General features: G+C 58.7%; 2 protein-coding genes and 1 non-coding gene across 10 annotated transcripts in view; 1 reads left to right on the top strand and 2 right to left on the bottom strand.

Moving 5' to 3' along the window:
• The first annotated feature begins 1,548 nt into the window (after window positions 1-1,548).
• Window positions 1,549-3,786, top strand: CSF3 (colony stimulating factor 3). Its single transcript, XM_048224569.2, has 5 exons — window positions 1,549-1,866; window positions 1,987-2,141; window positions 2,527-2,634; window positions 2,762-2,908; window positions 3,250-3,786. The coding sequence occupies exons 1-5, from the start codon at window positions 1,854-1,856 to the stop codon at window positions 3,412-3,414; spliced, it is 588 nt and encodes a 195-aa protein (XP_048080526.1). The 5' UTR covers window positions 1,549-1,853; the 3' UTR covers window positions 3,415-3,786.
• Window positions 3,787-5,593: 1,807 nt separating this feature from the next.
• The window catches only part of MED24 (mediator complex subunit 24), a 32,798-nt gene continuing 21,585 nt past the window's right edge, over window positions 5,594-16,806 (bottom strand). For all 8 annotated transcript variants that reach the window (XM_048224600.2, XM_044389260.3, XM_026512909.4 and 5 more), the window contains 19 exons: window positions 16,602-16,752; window positions 16,196-16,309; window positions 15,603-15,650; window positions 15,108-15,190; window positions 14,734-14,820; window positions 14,166-14,277; window positions 13,541-13,683; window positions 12,809-12,846; window positions 12,287-12,369; window positions 11,783-11,961; window positions 11,567-11,666; window positions 11,073-11,248; window positions 8,931-9,195; window positions 8,442-8,623; window positions 8,167-8,257; window positions 7,775-7,874; window positions 6,803-6,883; window positions 6,315-6,463; window positions 5,594-6,135 (listed from right to left, as the gene is read on the bottom strand). In XM_048224600.2, coding sequence (XP_048080557.1) covers window positions 6,019-6,135; window positions 6,315-6,463; window positions 6,803-6,883; window positions 7,775-7,874; window positions 8,167-8,257; window positions 8,442-8,623; window positions 8,931-9,195; window positions 11,073-11,248; window positions 11,567-11,666; window positions 11,783-11,961; window positions 12,287-12,369; window positions 12,809-12,846; window positions 13,541-13,683; window positions 14,166-14,277; window positions 14,734-14,820; window positions 15,108-15,190; window positions 15,603-15,650; window positions 16,196-16,309; window positions 16,602-16,752 — 2,299 coding nt within the window. In that variant the 3' untranslated portion in view covers window positions 5,594-6,018. The remainder of the gene's footprint in view (window positions 6,136-6,314; window positions 6,464-6,802; window positions 6,884-7,774; window positions 7,875-8,166; window positions 8,258-8,441; window positions 8,624-8,930; window positions 9,196-11,072; window positions 11,249-11,566; window positions 11,667-11,782; window positions 11,962-12,286; window positions 12,370-12,808; window positions 12,847-13,540; window positions 13,684-14,165; window positions 14,278-14,733; window positions 14,821-15,107; window positions 15,191-15,602; window positions 15,651-16,195; window positions 16,310-16,601; window positions 16,753-16,806) is intronic.
• Window positions 12,449-12,552, bottom strand: LOC113265721 (small nucleolar RNA SNORD124). Its single transcript, XR_003320126.1, has one exon. It is a non-coding gene; the product is annotated as a small nucleolar RNA SNORD124 (small nucleolar RNA).

Here is a 16,806-nt window from a genome sequence, read left to right as displayed (position 1 = left end):
AGCGTCCAACTCTTGATTTGGGCTCAGACCCTGATCTCAGGGTGGTGGAATCAGGCCCCACATCGGATCCCTGCTTGTGGGGAATCTGCTTGGGATTCTCCCTCCCTCTCCCTCTGCCCCTCCCCCCCTAAAATAAATAAATCTTTAAAAAAAAAAAGAGTTTAAGACTGCAGCACAGGGCAGACCTTGGTTCTGCTACTTGGGCAAGTTACTTAACCTCTTTGAGGTCAGATTCATCTTCTGTAAAAAGGGGAAATGGTTCTAATATCTTCCCCAGAGACTTATTAAAAGGCGAACTCTCGATCTGTATGGAGTGTGCTCAGCACCATGTCTGGGGTCGGCTGAGTCCTCTGGAGCCTCTTTGGGGAAGGGGGAAGGGACGTGTTTGTGAAAGTGAATCTCCCGCCCTGCACGGTTCTAAACCCAGTCCTCTGCTCCCGCAGAGCTGGGCACAGAGCTGGCCTCTATCCGTGCACGGTGGCCAGCCAGCGTGCCCCGCCGCCCGGTAGGACAGGGGGACTGGAGGCAGCATGTGACCAGACCTGCAGGTGACGTCCCTGCCAGCTGTGGCCACCAGGGGGCATCCCCACCCCAAAGATGGCCTCACCCAGGCAGACACACCCACTCCTCGTCAAAAGGTGTCTGTTCCTTGGCTCCTGCAGAGGTAAATTGGGACAGAAAGTGACAGCCTTGGGTGCGGTCGGTCAGACTGCTAGGCAGGCCCTAAGGCCTGTAGGAAACCCTCAAGCCAGAGGTGAAGGCCCAGGCTGTAACTCTGAGTCTGAGCCTGCTATCCATGACCTTGGGCAAGGCACTCCCCTCTCTGGCCCAGGTCACGGGGTCCAAGCCTTGCGTGGCTCTAGGATTTGAGGCTGCAGCAGTTTTTTCTTTCTCACCCCAGCTCTTCTCCACCTCGGGCAGCACACACTCTGGCAGGCGGCGAACCTCGCCAGGCAAGCCACGCGTCACGGACCCTCCCCCAGCTCCAAAGCGCTGGGACACTGCTGGAGGGAGGGGAACCCCGGGAGGAGGAGGAAGGGCAAGGTCAGGTGAACCAAGAGACCCAGAACCTCAAGGGTCTTGCTTCATTTGGGACAGACATCCGGTTTCCTCTGGTTTCTGCCAGGATTCTGGGGGCTTAAAGGAATGAGTCACCGGGGGGATTGGGGAGTTCCCAGCTCACCAGCTCAGGACAGGAACCTGGGATAATGCCCATCAAAGTGTGGGGCGGAGACAGGAGGCAAGACCCCAGTGTCCCAACCTCAGGCCCCTGGCCCTCAGGAGGGGACTCGGGAAGGCAGGCTCCTGGGAGTTTGGGGACGACAAGCTTCTTCCCTCTCAAAATTGGGGGTCTGGGGAGCAGGTAGCTTGTGACTCCCAAGGGAGAGTGCAGGGGGGCTGCTCCGGCTAATCTGGGGGGGAGGGAGGGAGGGGCCGCCTGGAGGCCTGCCTCTTCGGTCAGTCGACCAGCCTCCAGCCTCCATGGCTTTTATCAGTGGCTCGGCCTTGGTTCAGCAGTTCTGATCAAACACCCTGGGGCAATTTCAGGCCTGGGTGGGGCTGAGGGGAGGAAGAGAGTTTGAGGGGGGCCAGACGTCAATGAACGATCAGGGATTCCACAATTTCACAAAACTTTCGCAAACAGCTTCATGTCCCAGCCCCCCTGCATTGTCCTGGACACCAAATTTGCATAAATCCTGGGAAGTTATTACTAAGCCTCAGTCGTGGCACCAGGTAATTTCCTCCCCGGCCTCCATGGGCTTTTGTATAAAGGCCCTCGAGTCAGTCCCTGCCAGAGCCCAGAGCCTGCAGACCCACCCGGACCTTCGGCTAAGCCTGCCGCCCAGAGCCCCATGAAGCTGACGGGTGAGTGTCCTGCCCCCACCCCGGGGAGGGAGGCTGGAGTGGCAGAGGGGCTGGGGGGCCCTGGACCGGGCCCCAGGTGGGGGTGAACCGCCGCTCTGCTGAGCCCCTGGGTGCCCTCAGCCCTGCAGCTGTTGCTGTGGCAAAGCGCACTCTGGCTAGTGCAAGAAGCCAGCCCCCCGGGCCCGGGCAGCGCCCTGCCCCAGAGCTTCCTGCTCAAGTGTTTCGAGCAAATGAGGAAGGTCCAGGCTGACGGCACAGCGCTGCAGGAGAGGCTGGTGAGTGAGCGGCACCGGCACCGCGGGGACTCGGATGCTGGAGAGGGGTGGAGGAAGGGGTCAGGGCTGAGGGACAGAAGGGAATGGTGAGAAAGACATCATCGGGGAGGGGCGTGGGAGAGGAGAGACCCAGGGGGAAGGGGAAGAAAATCAGGAGAGGTGGAGCCGTGGAAGGCTGGCTGGGAACGGGGGGGAAGAGAGTGTCTCGGGGACAGCGCCCGGACGGCCAGCATGGCCAGGATGGCAGTGGAGGGCAGGATGGGGCTGAGCAGCCCGGCAGGACTGGGAGGGAGAGGAAGACCTCGGAGAAACGGGGAGGACTTGGGAAACAGGAGCAGCTGGGCCCCATCAGGTCCCCCCCACTCAACATCCCTCCTGTCCCCAGTGTGCCACCTACAAGCTGTGCCACCCCGAGGAGCTGGTGCTGCTGGGACACGCTCTGGGCATCCCCCAGCCTCCGCTGAGCAGCTGCTCCAGCCAGGCCCTGCAGCTGGTGAGCTTCTGGAGGGGAGGAGGGGGCAGAGGGGTGGGAAGAATGGTCTGGAAGTCTCTCTGGACCTCCAGGCCCTGAGAGGAGCACCCCGGGCAGCTCCGCCTAACTCCCCTACTCCGTCCCCCAGACGGGCTGCCTGCGCCAACTCCACGGCGGCCTCTTCCTGTACCAGGGCCTCCTGCAGGCTCTGGCGGGGATATCCCCCGAGCTGGCCCCCACCTTGGACACGCTGCAGCTGGACATCAGCGACTTTGCCGTCAACATCTGGCAGCAGGTGAGCCTCCCTGGGAGCGAGTGCAAGTGTTAGGGGCCTGGGCTGAGCTGGTCCCCAAAGGTCAGGGTGCAAGCCTGGGGATCCCAGTTCTTTAGGGCCAAGGTGGGAGCCTTCTCAGGGCCCTCTTGCTGCCGGCCCTTCCCCACTCTCCCTAGACAAGGGCGGGAGCCAGGTCACTGGACCCTGACGCAGACCTGGGTTCAAGGCCTGGCTCTTCCATCAACCGGGTGGTGTGCCGGTGCCCAGCCCCAGCCCGGCAGCCCTGCATGTTTCTTTAGGTAATCACCCCACTCAACAGGGTGCTGAGGGCTGAGTGCTGACCTCCTCTTTCCCCCTCACAGATGGAAGAGCTGGGGGTGGCCCCGGCAGTGCCGCCCACCCAGGGAACCATGCCAACCTTCACCTCGTCCTTCCAGCGCCGGGCGGGAGGGGTCCTGGTGACCTCCGACCTGCAGAGCTTCCTGGAGCTGGCCTACCGCGCTCTGCGCTCCTTTGCCAAACCCTGAGCACAGCCCTCCCCAACCAGTGTATTTATCTTTATTTAATATTTATGCTTATTTAAATCTAATATTTAAAGTCAAGGTAGAGCAGCAAGGAGCCCCGGACTGTCGGGTCCTTCCTGCCATCTCCGAGTTTCATTCTCCTGCTCATGGAAGGGAGAAAAGCCCCTGTCTTCCTGTCCCCTGGACTGGGAGGTAGCTACGTAAATACCACGTATTGACTCCTGTGACTGCTCCCCGGCCTGGCTCTGTGGTGGGCACTGGGAAGAACCCCAGTGAACTCCTTACCCCAAGGGTACCCACCTTGCGGCCCCTGGAAGCATCAGGAAGTCTCCCATGTGGGAGACAAGACAACCCTGTTTAATATTTAAACAGCAGTGTTCCCCTCCTGGGTCCCCCTCGCTCTGGCCACCCCAGCTTGGCCTGCGCATTCCCGGTGGGCCGGCTCTTGCTTCTCCTCACGTCCCCTTCCCCACTGGCATTAGGCCCTGCAGGAGGCGGCCAGAGCAGGGAGGCTTGACCCTGGGGTCCCACGAATTTGCTGGGGAATCTAGTTTTTAAGATGTGTTCAGGAATATTTTGACTTCCAGTATGGGGAGCCTGGGCATTGCCGACGTTCCTCATCTTTCTGGACGCCCTAGAGCGCCGACACAGGCTCCTGCCGCCTGCCCCACCCTCACCCGGGTCAGGATTCTGACTCTTCAAGGGGGCGGATGGGGAGTGTGGGAGAGAAGCTGTGGGGGGTTATCTGATGGGGTATGTGAGAGGAATGCTCAGCTCTTCACCCTCCGCCTCTGCCCCCACTTTCTCACTGTAGCCAAACTTTGTGATAATAAAATATTTTGCTTGTCTCCAGTAAATGTCTTTTCCTCCTTCTCGAGTCCAGCTGGTGCCCAGCCAGGGGTTGGGGGGCAGGGTGTTAAATGGCGAATGAGGCCAGAGGGAGGGAGAGGGGAAGTGCAGGGAGGAAGGGGGCAGTCCTCCAGCTCATCAGTGTGACGCCTTCAGCACAGCTTTCTCTGGTACCTACTCTGCGTGGGCACCGGGCCAAGTGCTAGGGACACGGCCGGGGAGAAGGCAGGCATGGGCCCTGCCCTCACAGAGACGCAACCTAGCGGGAAGACACAGGCAGACGGGCCCCCATACTGGGAGAGAACGTGGGGCTGGGGGCGGCGGGGCGTCTTCACAGCCAGGCGCAGGCAGACCCCGAAGCAAGGGAGGATTTACCGTTTGCAACCCTCCGTACACTCCAGCCCATCGTGCTCACAGCTAGAGACAGAGTACGTGCCCTTTACAGATCAGGATCCGAGTTCAAGGTGACCACTTGGGTCAAAACTCCAATTCCCGACCCTGCACTTCTCTCCCCCCGCTCTGCCTCGGATGGAGCGGGAAGCAGCTGCCGCCTTCCTGCTGGTCTCGGGCTGCTGAGGGCGGGAGGGCAGGTGCACGTGAGAGAGAAGCAGAGATCGGAGGGGCGGCGTCACACCACAGGCTGGAAGCTCTCCCCTCCGTGTCCTCAGCCAAAGATGCACCTGTGGTTCCAGGGTGCCTCCACCCGACCCGGGAAAGGCCAGATGGCCCACCGGTCCCCAGCCCCCCATCTCGAGGCTTCCCCTGGGCTCCTCAGGCACCTCCCACTTCCCGTCTCCATCTGGCTCCTCAGAAAGGAAGGTCTGGCTGAGCGGGGCCAGAAGCCCCAGCTGCGTGGCTCAGCGCCCTCGCTCTCGGCCCGGTCCTGAAGAAGCTGGGGCTTGCGCATGTGTGGCGAGGGCAAGCAAGGGTTAAACAGATCCTGCCCCTCACCGCCCAGTCCTCCTCTAGAGACACACAGATCAGACTCGGGGCCAGTTGCTGGGTGGGGTTGGGTCTAGTGGGAGAGCATCGGAAGGACAGGACACCCTACCCCAGCACCAGTGGGGCCTTTAGCCAAAACCTCTCCCTTCTCGGGGTTAAGTCTGCTCTGGGCTGTGGGGGTAGGCGGGGTGTTGACTCCTTATCGCCCAGCACGGGGCTGAGGAAGGGAAGCCCTGCCCCTGCTGGGTGGACAAACACAGGAACCTGAGCCCGGCCCTCCTCCGCCACAGGACGGAGCCCTCCCCGGGCCACCGCACATGGGATTCCAAGGAGAACACGCCGTTCCCTGCCTCCGAGGGACTCGGGCACTGACACCACTTGGACTCACGGGGACCCACAAAGATCTTTATTTACAAATGAGCTGAGGGGAACTTCCCTCACGTGTTACAAAAATATAAATATACACACTCTGCACCTGCAACGTTCCCAGAGGTACACCTACTGCTGGAGGGGGAGGCGGGCGAGGCAGGGCTATAGGGCGTGAGGGCCCATGAGAGGGCCCATGCGGAGGGCCCCGGGCTATGAGCCAGGCCGCACACACTCTTTAGGTGCTGGCAGCGGGCAGAGGAAATTATGAAAGAAATTGGGAGACGTCTTAGAGGTCAGATGTCAGGATAGGGGAATGATCTGGAAATGACACAGGGCTCTTACATCACGTGGATATGAGCAATGATGTCTCATCTTTCCTCACTGTTCCCTTCGGAGGCGCCTGGGGCTGCGGTCCCCCAGACGGCCCCTGCGGCCACTCCAAGCCTGTCAGAGCGCAGCAATGGCCTTGGCAGCCACCTGGCGGCCCAGGGACAGGCTAAGGTCCGTGATGGCCAGAACCACCTTGGGGCTGGACATGGCTGACACCTTCACCAGTTCTGACACCTGCCACAGACAGACAGACAGCTGCTCGCTGGGGCTGCCCGGTAGTGGCTGCCACGTCCCGGGAGGAAGGAGGCCCTCCTACTCTGAGGGCTGTCCCTGAACCCCATGCTCTGCTAAGACTGGCTGCCCCCACCTGAGCGAGAAGTGGGGACCGCCACGCCCGGGGGCGAAGCACTCACGGTGGTAAAGGGCATGAACTGCAGGATGCTGCCTCGGCTGCCCTGCTCCAGGCAGTCCACACACTCCTCCATGAACCACTGCACAAACTGCGTGTGCGGGCCGGCGGTCCGCGAGCCCAGGATGGAGGAAATGAGCAGGAACAGGTTGGCTGTGTGGAACGGGGGACAGTGAGCACTCCAAGAGAAGGGTCTGAGAAGCCGTTAGGCTGGGAGGTGGTGGCATCGAAAAGCAAAAAGAAATTAGTGCTCAGAGTGCCCCCCGAGGGGGGTGTGTGTCAAAAAGACGAAGTGTGAAAGGGAAGTAAGCCAGGGGGGTGAGGGACTGAATGGGGACCTGGGGGGACAGGAGGGCCAGCGGCTGGGAAGATGGAGAAGCGAGATGGGGACACTAACAGGGGTGAAGGGGCACCAAGAGGCCCCCCTCCAGCTGGCAAGGCCTCAGCCCTCCCACCCCCCAACCCTGGCTGGAGGGCAGTGGGAGGACTCACCCAGGACTCGGTTCAGCGGGTCTCTCATGTTAACCGTGTGCAGCTGGGAGGCTGACAGGGAGCTGCTCATGGAGCGGTCAGCTGTGGGGCCAAGCAGACGGAACCTGAGGCAAAGGCCCCCTACCCTCAAAACCCCCCTGCCCAGGGGACGCCCTCACCCATCAAGCGTGGAGGGCCTGCCCAGGAAGGTCCTGGATCCAGAGTCACAGAGGGTCCCTGAATACAGAGATCTCAGGGAGGTAAGAGAGAACATTTGGTGAGCACTGCCAGGTCCCAATCTGCAGGCTACACACAGATCAGGCCACATAAGCCTCACACCCCCACTTCACAGACAAAGAAACTGAGACTCAGATTTGCTGAGTAACCAGCCCAAGGTCGTAAGGTTTATGGGTGGCAGACGTAGCATCTTTCCTCTATTCAACTGCACAGTTGGTGCCCTAATGCCTAAAAGGCCTTAGAGAAACTTCTAGACTCAAAAGAAATTTCTGGAAACAGGAAAAATTAAATGCCACGGAAGAAGCCCTTGGCAGGGAGAGGTAATAACATCAAGGGGAGCCTGAGGGGGAGGGGTGCTCTTCAGGCAGGAAGAGTGGGGAGCAGCAGCATCCCAGGCCTCGGGGCCTGATTCAGGGGTAGGAAGGCCAGAGCTGGTGAGTCAATGGCACAGACTGTGCCCAGGGTAGTGAACTCACTTGTGGTGAGTAAAGGGTACGGAAGGGACTGTGGTGTGTCCGGGGATGGGCTGGGGTCTGGAGAGAAGAGCCTTTCTTTTGAGAGGGATCCCCAGCAACCTCTGGTCTCTCCGCAGGCAGAAAACAGAGCAGCAGTGGGGGGCAGAACGGGACAAACTCCCACCACACGCCCTCCGACCAGCAAAGATGCCGGCGGCTAGGTTCTACGCGGAGCAGCTTTCCCAGGCGGGAGTCAGTTCCCAGGGAAGGAGGAACCGCCCAGCCCAGTCTGCACGCTCACTGGGACTTGAGAGGATGTTGGCGTCCTCCTCGTTGGAGCTCAGCAGTCGCATCAGCTTTGAGGGCTGCATGTCATCCAAGGGGAAGAGACTGATGTAATCCTGGAGGACGAGAGGGTCACTGTTAGCCACCCCGGGCCCCCGAATTTCCCGTTACCAGGGAAGAGCGCTGGAGCTCACACAGGAGTGAGGCAGTCGGCTCCCACACGCCTCTGCCGGCAGCCCCGCGCGGCCAGCTGCCCTCAGCCTCGCACAGCCCCAGTGAGAGACCCCCTCGCACAGTCACCCTGCAGACGCTGGGCCACGGCCTGTGCCTGGGAAGGTGCCTCTTCGCCCAAAAGGCTCAGTAAATGCCTGCTGAGCACAAGAACGAGTGAACGGAGGGCTCCCCTACCTCGATGTCTTCACGGTGTCTCTTCTTTTGGCGGGAAGACGCCTGTCCCTTATGGGAGGAATAGGAACTCAGGGCACACCAGACGGCTAGCCTGGCAAAGGGTTCCAGGAAGAGAGGGTCAAGTCAGAGGGCCCCGGAGAAGGTTCTGGGCCGGCGCTGACTGGGCCCCAGCTGACAGGGCTTCCCCCACAGCCCGGCCTCCCCGCGCGGCCCTTGGTCAGCGAGCGGCACCCGGCACCGCGCTGTGGGGACCCGAGGCTCTGAGAGAACCCTACTTGGCGAGAGCGGTGCCGGGGGGGTCCATGAGGCTGTGCCACTTAGAGGAATCGGTGAGCAGCCCCGGCAGGATGTGGCCCAGCAGGACCAGAGTCACTTGCTGCATGTCCAGACAGAAGATGGAGTAGAGCAGCTCCACCGCCCGCAGCGTGTGCTCCTTCCGCGTCTCCTTCAACAGCTCCTGCGTGCGCAGCGCAGGCACGTTTAGGGGCTGTGGGCTCCCGACACGGGGTTCCCTGGGCGGGCCCACGGGGCAGCCCCAGGTGCAGCTCCAGCCCTCGCTCGGCATCAACGTCTGGCCACCGCTCCCTGAGGAGGTGGCTCCCCCCAGAGCCCAGGGACCCCGAGACCAAGTCCTGCTGACCAGGCTGCGTGCAGGACTTTGGTCCTACCTGGTCTTTTCTCTGCTGTCTCCCTGAGTCTGAGGACACCTGCTCCCCCAGCCTTGATCTGGCTGCGGGTCTGCCCCCCCACCGCACCCCAGGTACCTTAACCAGGTTGTTGCAGAACCAGTAGACGCCGCCCATGTGCAGCAGGGTGTCGAAGATGTGGATGGAGCGGCTGTCCACCCATCCCTTCTCCAGCACCTTGGCAAACATGTCCGTTAGCACCTCCTTGATGGGTCGCTTGGGGGGCAGCAGGTTCCAGTAGGGCATGGTGTCCACGCCCGTGGACGGGAACTTGATCTGGGTGGCTGTCTGCTGCAGCACGTCAGCGCACATGTGCTCCAGGATCGAGCTCATGATCACCACCCTGGGGGACGGGGAGAGCACCTGACGTTCAGGTTCAGGCAAGAGTGGAGCAAACATCCAGGCTAGACTTTTCCCAGGACTTGGGTTACGGAAATCTTCCTGGGGAATTAACCCCATTCTAGGCTGAGGGAGGACACAAGAGGAAGTCACAACCCCCTAGCAGACCTGACCCCACCAGTCCTGCTTCTAGCAGGCCGCTCACCTGCTGGGCACAAAGCCTAAGGTCGGGGGAGGGGGTGGCGGGGGGGGAAGCAGTTTGCTCCCCCCCACCAGGTTATTCCAGAGATATATTCATATTTTTCTCTCTGTCTCCAACTTCCCCCATCCCCCAGACCTAGCCCTGCCAATCCCTGGACGTAAATAAATATAATCACTTCCCTCTGGGCTGAGTGCTGGGGGGGGGGGGGGGTCCCCGCCCAGCCCTGGCCTCCTCCCAAAGTAAACTGTTACTTCCAGGACAGGGGCCCAAGGGCTGCACCACAAGACTCTTCCCGGCCTTGGGTAGCTGGGCAAACAGAAGCGTATATCCAGGAATTTTCTCCCGAACAGTCTGACTGAGTTAGCACTCAGACCCGGGTGTGAGTGCTCACTGTTCCTGGCACGCTGGGTGGCTCTGGGAAAGCCGCGGAGACTTTCAGCGCCACTCTGTCCACCTGCGTGATGCACCCACAGATTCCCACCATTCCTCACCCAGGGAGGAGTCAGGGTGCTTAGCATGGATTCTGTCAGAGCAAACCCTCCGGTACTTGTGGGCGGAAGGACGTGAGGGAAGAAGAGAGAAGGAAGCGAGGAAAAAGGTCACAACCTCACAGACCCTCTCCGACCACGTCTTGGGACGATGTTCCCACTTCGGCCCTCTGGGGCACCTTGCTGGGGAGCCTTCTCTCCCAGCTCACTGGTCGTGCATGCTCACTGCCTGGCAGTGCTATTCACAGCAGCCAAGAGGCAGAAACTACCCAAGTGTCCATCAACCGATGACCGGATAAACAAAACATGGCGCATGCACACAATGGAATATGATTCTGAAGGGAAATCCGACACAGGCTACGCCGTGGATGACCCTTGGGAACGTCATGCTGAGTGAGACACACCAGGCACAGGGACAAACGCTGTATGTCCACTTACGCGGGCTACCTAAAGGAGTCAAACTCACAGAAACAGAAAGTAGAATGGCGGTTACCAGAAGCTGAGGGAGGGAAAAAGGGGTGAGTTGTTACTTAATGGGTACGAAGCCTCAGATTTACAAGATGAAAAGGTTCTGGAGATCTGTTTCACAACCACGGGAATACCTCACACCGCTGAGCTATATACTTAGAAACAGTTAAGACAGTAAATGCTATGTCTTTTTTACCACAATTTAAAAAAGAAAGTTAGTGGATGGGGGAGTGAACCGACACCACTGAACTCAACACAGATGAAGTCGCCAGGGAGGTCCTCCAAGTCTCTGAGAAGTCAAGACAGCAAAATGTCCCGAGAGAAAGAGAGGCAGGTGGGAGGATGACAAGGGTGGGAAGGCCCAAGGTTCAGAGTTCTACGGATGGGCTCCGTGCCTAGACCGTGCCACAGCTGAGACAACCACTCTGATCTTCTGGTGAGCTAGTTCTCCAGAACTTGAGCTCTTTGAAGACAGGCATCAGAGCAATTCGGGGTCTGTGTTTCTGGGACACAGCAGGTGCTGGGTCCTAAACATTCCTGGCACAGAGACAGACACTCCATGTTGCTGAGTCAGTGCGTGAACACGTAAATAAGAATGTGAGTGAGTGAGCGAGCAGCATGTCTGGGAAACGTTAAGAGAAAAGGGGGATACAGGTTACTGGAGGCGCTGCCTTCTCACAACAGGCCGACAGCGTTCCAGAAGGGAGGGGGTGGGTTACTGACCTCTCATTGTAGAACTGCAGAGTGTTCTCACTATACAGCGGCCCAGCCAGCTGGCGGATCATCTGCAGGGACTTCTCACGCTCATCCAGCCCCAGCATCCGCACATGGGCCACAAGCCAAGCCACCGCACACACCGCCAGACTGCACACCTTCCCCTTGATGTTATCTGTGATTTTCTGGGGGGAGGGGAAAGGGTGACTGAGGCTACTATCTCCCCCTCCCTGCCCATCACTTTCCCCGGCCTCCATGGGCAGCTAAGTTTAGCAGGTGGCATCCTGGACCACATCCCATACCTCTTTCCACCCCAAATATGCTTTGCCCAAAGTCACCTGGGTGGGAGGGAGGGGCTAAGCCTATGATTACAAGGAAGATCAACAACCGAGCCTGAGCTCCTGGATTTAAGGGTCTTCTCCTTCTTAGAAAGCGTAACGAGCTAGCAAACACTGGCTCTGTGTCTCAGGGAAGAGAGAAGGCTGCTGGAAAGGCGGGGCTACCTGGATGGACTCGAAGGCCAGGACCCCATTCTCCCAGGCATTGAGGATCTCCAAGATGGCTGCTGAAATGCTGAGACAGGCTTCATGCCACTTCATCTGCCTACGAGGGGGTGGGGATAGGAGAAAAATCACCAGGGGGGAGTGTGGGATGGGCTGAGACAGAGGGTCTTGGTCTGCCCCCACCGCCACCCTTGGAGCGGACACACGGCCACTGACACCAGCTTCATCTCCGAGGAGTTGTTGAGCAAGGCCACCAAGGACTCCACTTTGGTGGAGTCAGGCCAGAAGCAGGGGTGGTCAGGGTTCAGGATTTTGCCCTCCTCGGGCATGCAAGTCTGCATCCACGTCTCAAAGAAGGGCACCTGTGCTCCTGTGCTCGACTCAGACAGAATCACCTAGGAAAGGAAGGGAGTGTCAGCAGCCAGTGCCCTGTGCCTCAGTTTCCCACCCCACTGCTTCTTTCCAGCCTGAAGACTAAAGACGAAGTGGTCAAAGGGAGAAAGATGGGGGCTATGCTGCCACCTAGTGGTGAGTGTGGATGTGGCACTGAAGGATTCGGATGTGACCCAGGGGGCATCTATGCACTGGCCAGGGGTGGGGGCACATGCGTTCTGCAACTAGCAGAACTAACTGGCTTAGGAGACCACTGGTCATTTCTTTCCCCTTCTCCCCGCCCCTAATGCCGGTGCCCCTAATCCTGACTGCTCTCCTCTCACTCACCTCTGAGCCATAGGTCTGGGCCACGTGGCACAACATGAGGAAGGAGATGTCGAAGAGCAAGGCGCGAACGGAGGCTGCTTTGGCTACGGAAAACAAGGAGGCTGACCCCACAGCCCCGAACAGGGCCCAGAGCCCTTGCTCTGAATCGGGATGGGATCAGGATTTGCCTCAAGGAAGGTCAGTGACCAACTGGCTGCTTCAAAGCTCTAAGGCTCAGAATCCTTTTCTTGAGTCTCAACTGGAACATCATTCCTTCCGTGGGATCTAAGACTCCTCATACCCTCCTTCTTCCCAGTACCCAACCAAATCATAAAGGGCGACGGTAAGAGACAGAGGTGGTTTTGGAAGAATCCTTTTCCTAGCATTCCCCTTTCAAGGCTCCCCAAAAGCTTCAGTCAGTCATTGCTCAGGGGAGAAAACAGCCTCCCCAGGAGAAGCAACAGGCCCTCTGCCCTCCCCTGTTCTCTCCCTCCACCATCCTGCCCGCAGTGCTGGGTCTACGGGTGCACAGAGCTGACCTACCGAGTTCTTCATTGCCGTGTGTCGTGAATTCATTCAAACTGGGGGAGGAATGGAGACAGGTCACAGCAAGCAGGGCAAGGGGTCAGGGGGCTACACTTGTCCAAAAAGGCAGTCACTAGAGTCTGAATTAGGGGTTAAACTTAAAATGAACACTACCGCTACACAGGAGACAATGCTTTCTATTTTTAAAAGATTTCCAAGACAGGGATGCCTGGAAAGCGTCTGCCTTTGGCTTGGGTCATGATCTCAGGATCCTCGGATCAAGTCCCACATCAGGCTTCTTGCTCAGCGGGGAGCCTGCTTCTCCCTCTGCCTGCTGCTCCCCCTGCTTGAGCTCTCTCTCTCTCTCTGACAAATAAATAAATAAAATCTTAAAAAAAATGATTTCCAAGGCCCAGAGAATGGCTCACTGGATGGAACAAAGTTCTATATATCAAATTCCAGGTCAACCAAAAAAGTCAACAGTGTTTGAGAGCCCCTTATTGACAACTGGACGAACCCAAATCCCCCCACATCCGCCATTCGATGCCTCCCATCTCATCAAACAGATCCACGTCATGAGCGCTGGACGTCCAGAGACCTGACCCCTCCCCCAGCTTCTTCAACTGGGACGCTCTGGCTTGCCCTGGGCGTCTCCAGGGAGACCCAGACCCCAGTGCCTTGCCCCTCTTCTGCTACCTCCTCCTTCAGACCTGCCTCCCCGGTCCTGGACAGGGGCTCAGCCTTCCTTACTTGATGAATTTCCGGGCGAAGGATTTAAGCTTCCCAGTGGCAGCAGCAGCGGCCAGCAGCAGATCCAGACTCTTCCCGGACAGCATGTGGCCCAGGACTCCTAGCAGGCCCTCTGGGGACTTGGAGTGGTCTGCATCCATCGTCTGGGAACACAACAGGAAATCAAGTCCTGAAGAACAACTGAAGACCCCCCCTCAGATACAGCCTAACCGCAGCTTCCCTCTCCACATGTCCCCATTAAATGGCATACCACAACCTACAATTCAATCTATATTTTTCTGACTCCCATCTGGAAAAACATTCCCAAAATCTATCCTTGCTCTCTGATCCATCCCTCTCAACTAAACTGCGATCATGGCGGGGGGCGGGGGGTGAGATTCTCCCCTGCTTCTGCAGGAGCAGGTGAAAGCCCCTACCTCAGTGCCTGCCTTCCAAGTAACGCTCAACAAATGTGAGTTTTCAATGGCAGCTTCCCTGCCTTGCCTGTTTCTCTACTTCCAAAGGAACTACTTATAAGAGCCAGAAGACAGAGAGCTCTACGGCCTCGGTTTATTTACCTGGAAGTAGAGGCAAAAGTGGAAAAGAGGAAGAGATGGCGCTGGAGGCAAGGGAAGGGCACGCTCACCTTGAGGATGTTTGTGACAGTGGGCTCCGCCCGAAGGATCAGCCCAGGATTGGGCTGGATGTTGGCGTTTTCTCCTGATTTCAGCTGCGGGGCGTGCTCCCGGTCCGCTGCGCTGTGGCCAGAAGCCATTCGCCAAGAGAAGGGAAAAGAAATAGAGATTAGTTCCCGCTGTGCTCCCTAGTCCGGCCCCAGAAGCAGAGGCCCAGGGAAGGTGGGGAGCACAGGAGAACCTCTCGGGTTGGGGTGACGTTTATGAAAGCATAGCCACAGTCACTATTGCTCCAGTTTCTCACTGATCGTTACCTCGATTTTGAAAGTCCACTTGAGATTAAAGGAAGATTTAGCATTTTTACTTGGCTCACAGAGGAGGGTGGGAATTCAAGTGCAGCACCTAAGGGTGCAGAACCCTGGTGTCTGCGGTTCCTGGTAACCCCAGGCATGGCCCCAGGCACCTGGACGGGGGAGGGGGGGCGGGGGGGGTGGGGAGAGGGCACCCAGCGGTCCAGACCAGACATGAGGGAAGGAGGGCAAGCGGCCCCTCGGCCAGCCCAAGGGAGCTCACGCTTACCGCTTGGCCATGAGGTTGGTCACACTGGCTTCGGACAGAAGCCCCTGCTTGCTACATTCTTGGAGTAGGAATTTTGTACAGTCACAGCTGTGAGGGAAAAGATAATGAGCGGCCTGGGCACACGGCAGGGATTATTGGGGGGTGGGAACAATAGGCCCCTGCCTGGTCCCTCCTTCAGGATGAAGAATGTTTTGAGTGCCTGAGGGATGGTAGACGGGCTTGGGCACTCGGCAATGACAGGGCTACTGCCTCCTGCCCCCTGCCAAGGGGAACAAACCAGGTGACAGGCCCCTGAGGTCTGTCTAGCACAGAGGAGCAGGGCAAGAGCCCAGAACACCTTCGAGTAGAGCGAGGGCGAGCGGGGCAGTTCGTACTTGCAGCGCTGGTCAGCTTTGTCCAGCAAGGGTGTGAGCTTCAGCAGGAACTCGAAAGCACAGCTGACGTCCTCGGTGAAGTCCTACAAAGAACCAGGAGCTGCCCTCTGGCTTCTAGGCCCTCCACTCCTCCCATAGCTTGTGACGCAGGCTCACAAGGACACCCCACCGGATATATACCCCAACAAGCCTCTCACACCCACCACTGGCTTCCAGGGACATGACGGGGAGGAGTGTAGAGGACCAGTGCTCTACACTGGCCCTGGTCACCTTGGGCCACCTCACGTCCTGCGTGGCCTGGCCGCCTCTATCCGGAGAACAGGTGTGCAAGCGTGGACGCACACGGATGTTCAGGTGCGCTCACATTTCCAGCCTGCACCCAGATGCAAGGACGCAAGGCTGACCCTTCCCCTGCCCCTGTGTCTCCCTCGCCCTTGTGGAAACAAGGATTCGCCAACTCCCATGCACCCCCCCAATGTCATTTCTCCAAATTACCTTGTCCCCATGACAGTATTTCTTTAACTTCACCAAAACCTGTGGGATCTAGAGAGTGAGGCAAGAGGAGAAACAGGAAGATCACTTTCTTCTTTCACCCAGAACTGAAGGCATCCCCTCCATCTCCCTGCTCCGAGCAGAGAGACAGGAACCCTCCCATCCTGGAAACGAAAGCACTCTCAGGGCCAGATTAGAAAGCTGGCAGGCATCCAAGTGTCCGGTGCCCGATGCCTACAGGACACAGGGACCCCTCACTTCTGCTGGCTCCACAAGGAATCGCCATAAGCCAAAGGAACCCTGATTCGAGGACCAGGGCCACTTCCCCGGCTCCCATAACTGCCCTGCGCCAATCTGGCTGATGACTGAGCTAAACGGCACCTGTGTGCTAAGAGATGGCAGGCGCCTGCCAAGTCGGCTAAATATAGCCCCGGGACTTTCAGAGAAAAGACTCGATGGGAACTTGCGCTGGGGGACCTGGCAGGCTGCGGACAATGCCGGTGGAGAGAAATGCGGGACAAAGATCCTGGGTGTCGCTGCTTTTCTTGAGAACCACTGCTAGACCGGGTGCTCTGTTGCTCCCATGTCCCGGGTACCTTGAGGAAGGTGAAAGCTGTCCACTTGAGCTCCTCCGTACCCTCGGGAGACTCGATAAGCCCCACGAAGCAAGCTTTCCAGATCTCCAGGACAAAAAGTGGGGTGGGAATATGCTGTGGGATGATCGGAGAGTGAAGCCTAAGAGGGTGCCCATCCCCCTGCATCTTTTGAAGGCCCCAGGGTGGGGGGAAGGCGGGGGCGGTCGGGCGAGCTCAGAGACGGTGCAGGACAGGTGAGAAGCAGGGATGTCACGTGAAATGGCACCACCCTGCATGACAGGGATCCACTTTCCACCACGAATCAGGAGAATCCCCCTTTCTCCCAAGAAGTACCAGAAGAATCCTCCCCACTGCCCCACGTGGCCAGGCCGCCATGTGGACAGAGCGGCCACTCTGGGCCCCCCACCTGCATGCGCTTCACCATCATCAACTGTTCCACCAGGGGCTGTGTCTCGCCTGTCAGGTTCATGGTGCCCTCGAGCAGGACCACCGCGTGGACTGTGGGGTAGCCGGTCTTGTGCAGCTGCTCCGAGTGCACAGCCAGCATTGTGGGGATGCTGAAGGGAACAGACACGCGGGGCACAGTGTGGGGCGCCAGGAAGTGGAGGGCA

This window comes from Ursus arctos, unplaced genomic scaffold (assembly GCF_023065955.2).
Source record: "Ursus arctos isolate Adak ecotype North America unplaced genomic scaffold, UrsArc2.0 scaffold_24, whole genome shotgun sequence".
NCBI classification, from domain to species: domain Eukaryota; kingdom Metazoa; phylum Chordata; class Mammalia; order Carnivora; family Ursidae; genus Ursus; species Ursus arctos.
The sequence above is the reverse complement of the archived record's forward strand: the minus strand, read 5'-3'. Positions and strand labels throughout refer to the sequence as shown.